Source organism: Leuciscus leuciscus, assembly GCF_965113295.1.
Source record: "Leuciscus leuciscus genome assembly, chromosome: 22".
In the NCBI taxonomy this organism is placed as follows: Eukaryota; Metazoa; Chordata; class Actinopteri; order Cypriniformes; family Leuciscidae; genus Leuciscus; species Leuciscus leuciscus.
Window position 1 is genome coordinate 10,803,881 of NC_138746.1, and position 13,775 is coordinate 10,817,655.

At 36.2% G+C, this 13,775-nt stretch overlaps 3 protein-coding genes across 3 annotated transcripts; 1 reads left to right on the forward strand and 2 right to left on the reverse strand.

Moving 5' to 3' along the window:
* Positions 1-356: 356 nt before the first annotated feature.
* prdx3 (peroxiredoxin 3) lies at positions 357-2,991 on the reverse strand. Its single transcript, XM_082154733.1, has 7 exons — positions 2,853-2,991; positions 2,217-2,334; positions 1,989-2,130; positions 1,625-1,760; positions 1,250-1,353; positions 923-1,088; positions 357-590 (listed from the first exon to the last, which is right to left on the reverse strand). The coding sequence occupies exons 1-7, from the start codon at positions 2,886-2,888 to the stop codon at positions 540-542; spliced, it is 753 nt and encodes a 250-aa protein (XP_082010859.1). The 5' UTR covers positions 2,889-2,991; the 3' UTR covers positions 357-539.
* A 294-nt stretch (positions 2,992-3,285) lies between these two features.
* Positions 3,286-8,471, forward strand: sfxn4 (sideroflexin 4). The gene is made up of 14 exons (XM_082154732.1): positions 3,286-3,454; positions 3,566-3,631; positions 3,842-3,904; positions 3,987-4,013; positions 4,693-4,747; positions 4,894-4,919; positions 5,045-5,098; positions 5,178-5,240; positions 5,425-5,493; positions 5,962-6,052; positions 6,185-6,300; positions 7,616-7,701; positions 7,793-7,910; positions 8,027-8,471. The coding sequence occupies exons 1-14, from the start codon at positions 3,416-3,418 to the stop codon at positions 8,102-8,104; spliced, it is 951 nt and encodes a 316-aa protein (XP_082010858.1). The 5' UTR covers positions 3,286-3,415; the 3' UTR covers positions 8,105-8,471.
* Positions 8,456-12,988, reverse strand: dennd10 (DENN domain containing 10). Its single transcript, XM_082154731.1, has 9 exons — positions 12,523-12,988; positions 12,006-12,202; positions 11,366-11,445; positions 11,009-11,157; positions 10,659-10,770; positions 10,144-10,244; positions 9,954-10,061; positions 9,781-9,875; positions 8,456-9,623 (listed from the first exon to the last, which is right to left on the reverse strand). The coding sequence occupies exons 1-9, from the start codon at positions 12,560-12,562 to the stop codon at positions 9,456-9,458; spliced, it is 1,050 nt and encodes a 349-aa protein (XP_082010857.1). The 5' UTR covers positions 12,563-12,988; the 3' UTR covers positions 8,456-9,455.
* Positions 12,989-13,775: the final 787 nt, after the last annotated feature.

Consider the following 13,775-nt stretch of genomic DNA (forward strand, 5'->3'; position numbering starts at 1 on the left):
TGCCATATGTAGGCTAGCTCTCTAACATTGTAAAGCATTATCTATTGCAAAGGTTCATATTCGTCCGCACAGTCTCACAGAGCCGAAGCACAGCCAAAACAATGTTCTTCGCCGAAACGCATGCAGTTTTGGTTTAAACTGCTAGAGAGCCAAAAATACCTTTAAGGTATAAGTTGCCATGAAATCAAAATTGACCCTATTTATTTTCTTAATGCATGTTACCTTTTTTTTTTGTTAACAGTTCATCCAAGCATATATTTTTATAAAAACTTTTGACCACACAATTTAAATGTCAACATTTCTTTGCTTATGTCATGAAGCCCTTTGGATATAAAGCATGTGCTATGGCAAAGAGACAAATTTAACAGTGCAGTGTTTAATTGGCTTTACATAAATCAAAACAGATTACACTCCCTATTAACTGCCAACATACTGATACATGATGTCTATAAATAATTATATTTATTTTGGATATGGGTTTTGAACTTGTTTCAGTTAAGTGCTAAGATCTGCAGGATCCGTCAGTAGTTTTAGGGTTTTCAGTTGACCTTCTCAAAGTATTCCTTCGAGCCATCTGGAGTCGGCTTAATCTAAAATAAAATAAAAAGTCAATTACATAATTTAAAGTCAAAACAAAAGCAACAACCCAACAAACATTTCACACTATTATTTATGGCCATGACAGACCTGCGGCGTTCATATCTGGCTTAAATACTACTCATTTACAATAATTAATGGGCAAGTTTGCTGAATTTCAACCAGCTAATTTAAAAAAATCGTGTGTACAAATTTACAAAAAGGTTTCAATCACTCATTCAGAAGTTGAGGTATTTCAATTTTTAGAAGTATTTTATGCACAAACCACATATTATACAGTGTAATCATATTGTACTTTGACACCAGTAAAACAGTAAAAGCTTACTGTGGGTGACTTTGGGGTCCAGCTGGCAGGACAGACTTCACCATGGGTTTCCACAAACTGGAAGGCCTTGACCAGACGGATGGTTTCCTCAACAGAGCGTCCAACCGGCAGGTCATTTACACTCATGTGTCGGATCACTCCATTAGGATCAATAATGAAAAGACCCCTATAATGTGAAACATCATTTAGTGATGGATAATTTGCTAAAAAAGCAAACTATCCAGCTTAGCAATGCATGAAAACAAACATACAGATACAGGAAATAAAACAAATGTTTGAGAATGTCTATAATAAAGTAATCCAAGTACATTGATTAAATGACGGTACCTTAAAGCAATTCCAGGACCCTCAAGCAGGACCCCATAGTCTCTGGACACTTGCTTTGTGAGATCAGCCAACAGAGGAATGTGGATTTTTCCTAATCCTCCACTCTAGAGAAACCAGACTTTAGTTGGCAAGCTTAACAATTGGCATGAATTTGATGCTAGTTTCCCAATCCCTTGATCCTATTTAGAGAACTGAGAATGTATAGACCGTAATGTGCACAATGTCAATCGTTGCACTGTTTGAACAACCTGTATACGGTGTGTGTGTGTGTGTTTCATTTTAGGCAACTAATCAATAGGGCCTGGTAAACAATGCAAAGTGACAACTGTATTTAGCTGCAGTGTGTACACAGCATTTGTGAAGTTAAGTATAAACCTTTCTCGGGGTGTTGGTCCAGGCCAGGTGGGTAAAGTGAGAGTCCACAGAAACACCGACTACTTGACAGTTTACATCACGAAACTCATTGGCTTTGTCACTGAAGGCGATGATCTCTGTGGGGCAAACAAAAGTGCTGCCGAGTGGGCAGAAATAAAGAAGCATTAAAAAGCATAATCCTAGAGTGACGTACAAATGTATTTAACAATTGAGATATTATAGAGAATCTTATGCATGAGTGAACGCTGTATTTCCACACTCCATAAAGGTTATTTAAAAATGATAAGTGTACTACACCAATGAACTTCCGTTAAGTTCCGTTAAATTGTGTTAAGAGTTTATTGTTAAGAAAGTGTAAACTTACAAATCTAGTGGGTAAAAGAAAAGGACCAGGTATTTGCCCTTGAAGTCTTCTAGGCTGATCTCCTTGAACTCTCCATTGAGAACAGCAGTGCCTTTGAAATGTGGGGCCTGTTGAGTGACAGCTGGGGCCCATCTTGCAGTGGCTGATATTTACAAGCATGCATGATAGATTAGCAAAGATAATGCTGTATTTAATTAAGGGCAAAAACTCAACTCTTTTAAGACTTACTGATTGAGAAGCAAGCTTTTTGTGCAGCAATGCAAGCAAGGGATTGTGGGGCCCTGATGACTGATGGTCCATTGTGAGGGACCAAGACATTCAGTCCATTAACTGCAGCTCTTCTTGCCTGTCGTTAAAAGGAGGGGACATACACGAAAGAGCCGTTATACAAATCAGTTATCGCTTTTCAACAGAATAGCACCATGCCCTAACATCGTACACAAATATCTCAAACTATACAGGCCCGCTTAATAAGAGGGGCTTTCCAAGAATACTGTAAAGTTACACTTTTGTGAACACATCTGTAGAGAGATTAGGTTTGTTTCAAAACTTTTATCTAACATAAATTGGCTAATTTTCACGTTAGGTTAAAAATCAAGTAATTTAAAACAAAAAGATCTGCACAAGCTACATGTAACAATTGTTTATTTATGGCAATTCTTCTGACAGGTATTTGACGTGCACATTGTATAAGCTCTGTAAAGGTTAAATACCGTAAAACGTATCTGCTATCGCTAACCAAACGACGACTTAACAGAATTTAACCAAATCACACTTGCACCTAATTGTAATTTAGCACTTGTTCCTTGTAATAATGTTTCGCAGTAGAAATCTCATTTATCGCTATTGCTAAATGAAACTTACAGAAGTCCTGAGAAGTCTCCCAATGGTGGCTGCCATCTTGCTAATGTGCTCTGCAATGAATGCAGTGCGCAATAAAACACCTTGAGCATCATAGCTGCGCACTAATTTTGCATTAGTTGCGCAGCACACGCACACCGATACAAGAAGTTGCTTAAAAGAATGGTTTAATAACACAAATATATAATAGATAAATTGGTGCAGACAAGAATTAAGGTTTGATAACTATAAAACCATGTAAAGCGTGACATATTAAATACAAGAACTAAAAATCGATTTTATAGGCTATAAGGTTTGCATACAGTGTAGGCCTATGTCCTACTTCATGTTTTTCAATTTTGTTAGCGAAAAACATCTTATGGTGAAAAATTTGTCTTGACCATAGACTGTAAAAATGATCCCTGATCATGCCGGAGTGTAATTGGATGATGTCTAAGCACGTGACATGCGGAAGCGTCGCAGACTTAAAAGCATGTCTCATCTGCGTGACCTACACAAGTTAAGCTTTGTTTAAGAATCATAAATTGAATTGGTAATGCTTGTAGAGCCGTCATTAAAAAGCTAAAATGGACCCCAACTTGCAGTACTGGCAAAACAATGGACAGGTACTGTCTTGAATTTGTGTGTCGTTTAAAAAATCACGTTTTGATTTATATTTGTCTTGTTCATGAAAATTATTATATCAGCGACAAATAAATAAATGAATCATTTTGCAGTCTTTTCTGAGCAGACTGCGTCTCTGGTTCAACATCCTCGACCCCCGTTATGTGTTGTCATCACAGGTGAGTAGCAGCAGCATAATCAGCACATAGCCTACATACTGTAACATAAATCACATCAGTACTGTCAATTGCTTCTTATAGAATGCCTATATGAACAGTATCTCGCGCACTATACAGGATGAAAAGAACATTGTGATATGTGTCCCTTACATATAACAATGTTTACATTTAATAGATGACAACATAATACATATTATGATTTTTCCTTAGGCTGAAATTGAGGAGGCCCGGATACTTCTTCAGAAAGAGGGAAATAAACAGAGAAATGAAAAAGTAGGCTGCACAATATGTTTAGTAGTTCATTCATTCATTCATGCATTCATTCATTCATAACAATATTCCTATCTCTTTCTAGGTTGCTAATGCTTGGTTACTGTCTCTTGTAAGTGAATGAATTTACATTTTTCAAGTGAACATGACAAACAAGTAAAGATATTCACTGGTTCTGCAGACACAGGACAAAAGAGGCTACAGAACTGAAAGAATACATTATTTTGTATCAATATCTTCACTTAACATATTTTTTGTGTGATATCTTGCTTCTTCTATTGTTTCACAAATGATACTGTGTATGTGAATGTGTAAAGAGTGCTCTGTGGATTACTTCAAAATGGAAATGTTTAAAAGTAATAGAGTACTTTAATGGTTTGATAGAGTTTTATGGTAATAGTGGTAAAACTTGGTATATGGTAATTGGTTACATATGGTAAAAAAATGTGGTTTGAAGAGACAGTTTGATTTTGCACTAAAATGAAACATTTGTTAAAGTCAGCATGAAATGGAAGTTGTGAAAGTCATTTGTACCCTATTTTGACATATATCTAAGTGAAATGGCTTCTTGGGGGAAAAAAAAGTATAGGACGGGACTTGATTTTGTCAACCGGGAATTGATTGGATGGTTGAGGTTTGCTATTACTGTAATCTCATGTGATTGCCCACCCTCGTGCTGAAAAACACGCCATCAGAGAGATATTATTTTGATTAAAGCACGGATAAATAATTATTTTTATTTCATGGTGACTTTAACATTTTTTGTCAATAATGTTGTTATACATTTTTAGTCTTCTGTCCATGCTGATACTGGAGCTGTAATCTCACCAGTGTTTCGTCCTCAAGGTATAATAAAAAAACTTGAGGGTTTGTGTTTTCTGTAATTTATGCACTTGAGATATTTCTTCATTTGTGTGAAGCATTTTGCATTCATCTGAATTGAAAATGTTCTTTTGCCTCTCTGATGACATCTACTTCTTTTTTGTTTTCAGGTTTTCTACCTATATCTGCTCCCTTGGTGAGTTTTTAATTTCAGAATGTGCTTACAATGTGCTGGAGATGAGCAACTTAAAATGTTAATTAGTGAGTTGTGAGTTTTTATAATCCACAAATGAATATATCCACATATTTTTGTTTCCTCAGGTTGTTGCAAGTTTAATACCCCACAAAGGAATTAAACATGCTTTGTTTTGGCAAGTAAGTACATTCTACATATATGTCTTCATTTGAGTTTTTTCTTATCAACTATACATTTTTGTGACAATTTTTGCTATAGTTTTTGCTTCAGGCATACTGTGCAGGATTCAACCATTCTAACAGAAATGCAACAGCGACTAAGGTAAAGAATTATATTTTAAATAAAATTAAAAACTGCTTTGCTTAGCAAACTATTTTAAACACAGTGTTACATCCCAGGATGTATTTTCTTTTCTTTTGTGTAAGTGAGTAATAATAATAATAATAATAAGAGTGTTCTGATACAGGATTTGAATTGTTACATTTATTTCATTTTTTTTGCTTAGGATAAAACAACATCAATGAAGCAGTCAATTCTTATGGTTGGAACAGTTTCCTACTCAACAATTGCAGGGGTAAGAGACATTTTTGTCACTGTCCTGTTTACTGTAAACCATATTCATCTGATGATTTTATGTTTGGAAATTGTTGACACAGGTGTGTGAAACTTATGAAACCTGTCAAGGTTCAAGGGTCATGTCCGGGTCATATTTCACCCCCTGAAATTAAAAGAAAGAAAAAAGATTATATTTAGTTTACAGAAAATTAAGCCTAATTTTGGACCATTCCGATTTTGAGCATTATTATTATTATTTTAATAATACACATAATACACATTATTGTGTATGACAATTAGGCACACATTTTCTCTAAATTATCATTAACATATTGCAAAAAATCATTTAATTCTCATTAAGGTTTTGTGAGGAAAGTTATAGATTTTTGTTTTTTTCGACACATCATTTGTTGTATTTTAATAGTACAGATAAATATTTTCTTTTGATTTTGGGGTGAAATGAGACCTGGATATGCTCTCTTTTCAGGCTCTTCCACAGATTATACTCCAGCGTTTTAGACTCTTCAGTGCTGTGATTGAGACATTCTGTAGAACCTTGTTACCTATTCCTCTCTCAGGTAAGAACACCAATGTATATGCACTCCACCTTGCATATTTACATAGTTATTTCATACATATTCCTGATCTAAAGTCTGCATTCTAGTGTCATAATACCATTGAAAGGTTTTGAGTCAAACGTGGTTTTCTAGCCTGTCTAGCTGCATTCAGTGTAATGGTGGTGAGAAGTGAAGAGTCTGAAAATGGAATACAAGTGTTTGATTCTAATGGGAATGCTGTCGGAGTCTCAAAGGAAGCTGGTTCCAAGGTGAGACTGAACCTTATTCCACCTAAGCTCCTTATCATTAAATAACTTCAATATATACTGATGAGCCAAAACATGACCAGTCACAGGTGAAGTAAATATCATTGATCATATCCTAACAAGGCCACATATTAAGGTCTGGGCAGATTAGATGGATGCAGGAGAAATGGCAAGGAATAAAGAATTTGACGAGGGCTAAAGTGTTATGACAAGTAGACTGGGTCAGAGTATCTTTAAAAATTCAAGGCTGGTGTGTTGCTCCTGGTCAGCAGTGGTGAGAATTTACTAACAGTGGTCCGATGAGTGACAAACCACAAACAGGGTGTTGGGCGCCCTGGGCTCATCGGTGTGTGAGGGCAACGGAGGCTATCCTATCTAGTCTGAGCCAACAGAAGGTCTACTGTGGCCAAGGCACACAAAATTTGAATGATGGTTATAGGGGGAGTGTGTCACAACACACAGTGCATCGAACTCTGCTGCGGATGGGACTGTGTAGCCGCAGACCAATCAGAGTGCCTATGATGACCCCTGTCCACAGTCGAAAGCACCTACACTGTGCACTCGAGCGTCAGAACTGGATCTTGGAGCAGTGGAAGAAGGTCGCCTTGTGAAGGTCGTGATGAGTCCCATTTTCTTTTACATCACGTGGACGGCCATGTACATGTGCACCGTTTGCTTGGGGAAGTGATTGCACCAGGATACACTGTGGGATGATGACAAGCCGGTGGAGGGAGTGTGATGCTCTTGGCAATGTTCTGCTGGGAAACCCTGGGTCTGGCGATTCATGTGGACGTAAATTTGACACGTCACCTACCTAAGCATTGTTGCAGACCAGGTACACCCCTTCATGACAATGGTGTTCCCCAGCAGAAGTGGCCTCTTCTAGCAGGATAATGCAACTTGCCACACTGCCCACATTGTTCTAGATTGGTTTGAGGAACATGATGAAGAATTCATGGTGTAGCCCTGGCCTCCAAATTCCCCAGATCTCAATCCAATTGAGCATCTGTGGGATGTGCTGGACCAACAAGTTCAATCCACAACAGCTCCACCTCGCAACCTACAGGACTTGAAGGATCTGCTGCTAACATCTTGGTGCCAGATACTACAAGACATCTTCAAGAATCTTGTAGATTCCATGCCTCAGCAGGTCGGCACTGTTTTGGCAGCACGCGGATGACCAACAGCATATTATGCAGGTGGTCATAATGTTTTGTCTCATCTGTGTATATTCTTCACCTGTAATTGATATTCAATGATGTCTCACATCTAATCATTCATGGATCATTTGGTTTCTACCATCATGTCTTTGTCTTAGGCCATAAAGGAAACAGCCCTCTCAAGAGCGGCTCTCTTTGGCACCACTGCAGCTGTTCCCAGTTTTCTGCTGGCTCTCCTTAAAAGGTACAAGTCAAAACCATCTGCTTCCTGTTTTACAATTTGATTCTTAAAAGTTTTCATTGTCTAAATGTGAAGTCTTCTGTCAATGTTTCAGGGCAAAGTTTGTCCAAAGAAACCCCATGATAATCGCTCCTGTTCGGCATGTCAGTACTGCCATTATTTTTGGCCTGATGATTCCTGTGTCCTTTAGTCTTTTTCCACAGTTTGGCAAGGTAACACATTAGATAACTGATGTTTGTTAAATGTTAATGCTGATTCATCATTATAGATATTTAACATTTTAATTTTGTAAATAAATTCAGACAAGCAACCTATTTTTTGTTTGCAGATAAAGAGGGAGAATTTAGAAGAGGAGTTTCAGTCACTTGAAAGTAATGGGGAACTGTTTTACCACAGAGGACTGTAATGTTGCTATTGCAAACTTGCTTATTTGAGGGTGACTTTCATTGACCGGGTTTGCTGACATGAAATGACAATGGAAACAATAGAATATTCTAAAAGTTCAATGCATTTCAGCAAAAATTCTAAATGGTGTACATTAGAAGTATTAAAAACATACACTCTTTTTTCCAAAGGATTTATTTAATTCTGTTCTACTGCCTAATGACCACATTAAGTAGTACAGCTGTACAGGTTTGAATTCATATTAATTGAATTGAATAGCTAAATTCACTGCATTGAAATGGATTTTACTAAAAAATAATAACACTTAATCAATTATACCCGTCCCTCACTCTGTTTGTTAGTGTCAATAAAATTTCTGATGCCACACATGTATACTTTATTTTGTATATTTAATGATCACACATGCATTTAAAAAAGTATCCAAGGAAACAGCATTTTACAACTCTCTGAAAATTATCACAATGTTTAAGAATTTAGAGATTAACAGTTTGAACATCCTCTTTTTTTTCAGTATATATTGCACCCAACACATTATCAGAAAATCTTCTATGATCTATTTAGGCACAGAGGATAGCCCTTGATAAAATCGGGTTTCAGATTAATAAGGAGATTAAACAAAACATATAATGGAATACTTAAGTCAATATTATGTGGAAATGCAAAATGTGGGAATGTGTTCCATCCCACAGGAATGACTTTGTATATTTAAATTAGAGTATATAATCATAAAAAGTACTCTTACAGGAATACACCTACAGATTGTTAATTAACATCCTAACTTTATGATTAGGTTTTGGCACTCAATAGTTTGGTAAAAAAGTTTTCAGTGGCTTTACATTCTGAATTTAATAGGACCCTCTAGACTAGAGCAATTAAATTTGTTTAATTGAACAATTACTATAACAGTATTATTATTTTACAGCTGAACAAATGTTAGGCATGAACTAGGCAACCGTCAGCCCTTTGCTACTGGTGTGCAATTATGAAATATTATAAAATTTCTAACAACATGCCAATACCTTGTAAATACTTGCAGAGATATAAATATAAATTGTTCATTGGCTCAAGATCTAAGTGCTACCAAAAGGTTTGATTATTAATTACTTACCTCAAACCTGTGTTATTACTTAGAAATGTCACATTCAACATTCGTAATTGCACCCATCATGTTATAGCTGTGTTGTACATCTATATCTTTATATTGTCCCAATAAAACTTTTGTCCCATTTACAACCCTGATATTAGAGATTATCCAAATGTTACAATTCATTTTGTGATTCCACTTTGAAAGGTAAGTTCCTTTCTCAGTGATTATTGTGAGGCATGCCAGTTGGATGAGATGCACTGATTGGTCAAATCTTCAAGAGTTGCTCAGCTGCAGCTAAGTGGAAGAGGAAGTTTTCAGTCGCTGGAGGGTAATGCCGCTGCTTCAGAGTCTCCAAAGTCAATTTGGAGTTGTCTGCTTCATCAGCAAGAGACATCAGATTACTGAGGATTTCTTTAGTTTTTACTGAAATATCCTGGAAACAGATTGAAAAATAAAAAAGGGGTTGGATTAAAACTACAGTGTTGCAGGATTTCCAAGTCTTGGAAAATTGAAATGCTTCAAAGGTAGATTGTGCTAAAGCTATATGATGTTTCTTTACTAACACTTAGGACCTTCTTCTTATTACTTACCTTAATAACCTGTGCATCTGTGCGATCAGTGTCTTCTGCAGCCTGGACAATGAAGTTGCCGATCTCTTTATGGAGTTTTCCCATAGCCATTGCCTCTGAAAAAACAAGGCATGGTAAGTGGTACTTGACAATTCTACTTAGTCTCTATCAATCTGTAAAGCAAAATCTCTCACCTTTGGCATTTTGAGAGACAGTGATCTCACTGTCTGGTAGATTTACATACACATCAAACAGGTCTGATCTGTCTCTGACTTCAGCATCGACAAACCCTGCAACATACCCTATAGAGAAAGTGAACAAGATACATAAATATTGCAAGAGTGATAACAATAAATTGGGAGAAGGACCTGTTTTCCCTTGTACCTGTACACAGCTTGAGGTTTTCCAGCTCATTATTATCCAGGTGAACAAAAGGGTGGAGTATGGACCAGTCTTTTCTATGCCATACTAGGCCAGGAAGAGCTCTGGTTTTAAAAAGAAAAACACATTTACCACTTCTAGCCTTTTTAGTGCATGGCGATTATCGTTAACATGTTCAAAGGTTTGGGGTCAGTACGATTTATTTTGGTTTTCTTCTTGAAATAAATGAATCAATCAATCTATGAGACCCCAATGGTTGACCGTTTATTCTTACATGATGTGCAGAAAGTAAGAAATAGAACCATAAGCACCTGCTGCTCTTTGTTACAGCACCACAGGACATAAACACTAAGATACTTAAATTCAATGTGACATGCGGTTTTCAACATATTTTACTTCCAAACTCTGACATTTCTAATGTACGTCAATGAATCATGCACAATGCGATTAGGAATGTAAATAGTCAACTTTGATTTCATGTTAACTTAATGATCACGTTGTGCAATTTCCATGGTTACCTTGTGAACTCCAGCAGCGCCTCAATCCGTGGGTGATAGACCACCACTCTTTTTTTCAGCATTAGTGCTGTGTAAAGGATGATGGTCTCCATACCAAATTGTGACACAACATCTAAAATAAAGATGGAATATCTCATGAAGTCTTAAATATAGCAAACTGGATACCATACATAAATGTTTTACAGAACTGAGATGCTTTCTTGAAAGATTTCTCAAATAACAACCATGAAGCCAATTGGAGCAAATGGCTATGGTACCAAAAGTAAACACCAGATGATTTTAGCAGTTCATTTCTTGCTTCATGTTGCCATAAGTGCTTGTAATGTTAATTTTAAAGGTGCACCCCTAACCTTTTAAGGAGCCAGCCAGGTAGGCCTTCCTGACGTCATAATCTTTGATAAGGAAGGAACCGTTCTCATCACTCTGGCATATCCCTTTGGTCAGAACAGCAATGTAGCCTTCCATCATCTTCACAGGACTTCCATGTTTAATATACATCCTGAGCAAAAACAATGTTAAAGATGCAACATCACAAACACACAAAAACTTGGTGTATGTCCTTAGAAATGACTTAATGACAAACAAAAGATGCTTACTGAAAGTAATAATGCTAAATGACCAATTATTTAAACCCAAAACAAAAATCTACACTCAAGCGGGAACCTCTATGTTGCGCACTAAATGTTTTTTACTTAAATTAAACCTACCTGCACAGAACTCTACTGAATGCAGCATATTTTTCAGGGTTGAAGTCCTTAGCTGTGATAACTATTGAGAAATGTGTCACCTTTGAATGAAATTGAGCAGTCAGTTAGCAAGCCGGCATGATTCTGATCATTTATTTAGATTAAAAATAAGTGCCATCTGTCTACAAAGCATTCAGCACTTACGGTGAAAAGCATGTAATGAGATATACTAAGTTGTCAGATTTGTCACAAAAGAAGTTATAATTGCAATATATTATAGCAGCGCTTCTCCAAGCCCCCTATTGTCCACGACAATATTCAAACAATATATACCCCTTGTAAAGGTTTTTACAAGATTGGGAACAGTTTTTAAAGGAAACAAACAGTTGTTGAGAGGGTAAATATAAGTGCTGTCAAATCGATAAATCGCATCTTACATTAAAGTTTGTGTTTACATAATATGTGTGTGTGTGTATATTATTAAATTTATATATATGGGTGTGTGTGTGTGCATGTCTGTGTATATGAATTAAGTAATTCATTCAGGTTTGGAATGACATAAAAGATGGGTAAATAAACAAATTGTTCATTTTACGTTATTTGAGCACAGGTTTGTAAGCTTTCAGGATGGCAGTGGTGTCCTAATCGTGAAGTCTGGTACCTTCTTAAGCGCAGTTGGCTCCTGAACCTCGACAGTGGTGATGTAGTACCAGGTTCTGCAGTACTGTCCGAACACAAACGTGTGCAGCACCCGATTGTCCAACGTCAGGCAACATTTTCTCAACAGAACCTCTCGCAGATCAGCACCAATGGAAGGATAGCACCAAACCCAAAGCGTGTCTGCATTTACATCTTTCTCTGTGAACGGGGGACAAATTCAATTACTGACAAAATAATCATTATTCTATAACTAAAGGGACAGTTTTCCCAAAAATATTTTGTCATATATCCTTTTTCTTCTGCAGAAAACAAAATAAGATGTTAGACTCAGTCACCATTTCCTTTCACTGCATCCATTTCCACAAAATGAAAGTGAATAGTGACTGACAAAAAAGTGCTGTCACTCTGGTTGGGAAAAATATGAGGGCGTGTAAGCTACTACAGAACTTTGTATGGGAGTGAACTAATGCATACAATGTACATACAAATATTATCTTTTCCCGTTATTTCGATCTTACCAATAAGTCCAAGACTCAGCATCAGGTCAGATGTAGCCATATTCCATTCCTTATCCACGTTAATCTGTTTCGAATACTTTAATGATTTATTTATAAACAGTTATGTCTACAGGAAGCAGATGGGAAGCAGATGAAAATGTTTTTCAGAGCGAATAGACATAACCCATTGTCAAATATGCCGGGACAGTATATCCAAAAAAACATTAAAATGCCAAAACGGTTCTCCTTGCAAAATAGATGTTAGTGTTGAATCCAGCTGCAGTTTTCTTTTGAAAGCATAGCGTTACGAATTATCAATTAGTTTCTTGTATATCAGTGTAAGTGAATCAGTTGTGGAATTGCAATAATTCCGGCGAGTATGTGTATCAAAGATATGTAAAGAGGAAAACGATATAAACATAAAATGAAAACTTATCAAGAACAGTGAATCTCCACTACTGGTCAAGTGACCAACATGCCTTCTTCCGGGTTTAATTCTCTGAGTTCAACCAAAATATTCAGAAACATATTGCCATCTAGTGTGTTGGTGCGTTTAAAGTTCAAACACAATAAATCCCAGCAGGATTTAAATAGAAACATTGAAACTATAGTAAGCTAGGCGTACTAAATTATAGATTTTCAAATAATCTTTAAATGTCACAAAACTTGGAGCAACTATACAGATGATACAGATTAAACCTCAGGCTACTCTTAAAAATTCACCACATGTATAAATATCATTAACTGATTTGAAGTAAACATTTTAGGTAACAAAGAGAATTAATAATATCTAGTTCTATAGCCTAAGTTTAATTGTGTCCGCTTTTGAAAGCGTTTATTTTAACAAGAAGAAAGAAGTGTTGTGAAATTTTACTAGTTTCCCTTGTTAACTTTTAAACAAAAGACAGAATTAGAGGTAGGCCTATACATGCCACGAAAAATAAATAAATAAATCTGTATATAATTTATTCAGCCATGTTGTTCCAAACCTGTAAGACTTTCTTTCTGTGAAACATAAAATAAGTTATGTAGGCCTAATGCTTGGCACATAATAATAATTGTTCATAGAATAGTTTTAATAAATTAATATTAATACAATATGCATGCAGTATAATTGTGACTATGTGTTCTTTAATTGTCATGCTTTAAAAAAAAATCTTACCTTTTTTTCACTCTTATGTGTTTTGTATTCTATAGGGATTATTTCTAAGAAGAAAAAAATATTGAAAAGTCAAACAGCCATCCTATGAATAATGTGTACTTTAAATGTCTAC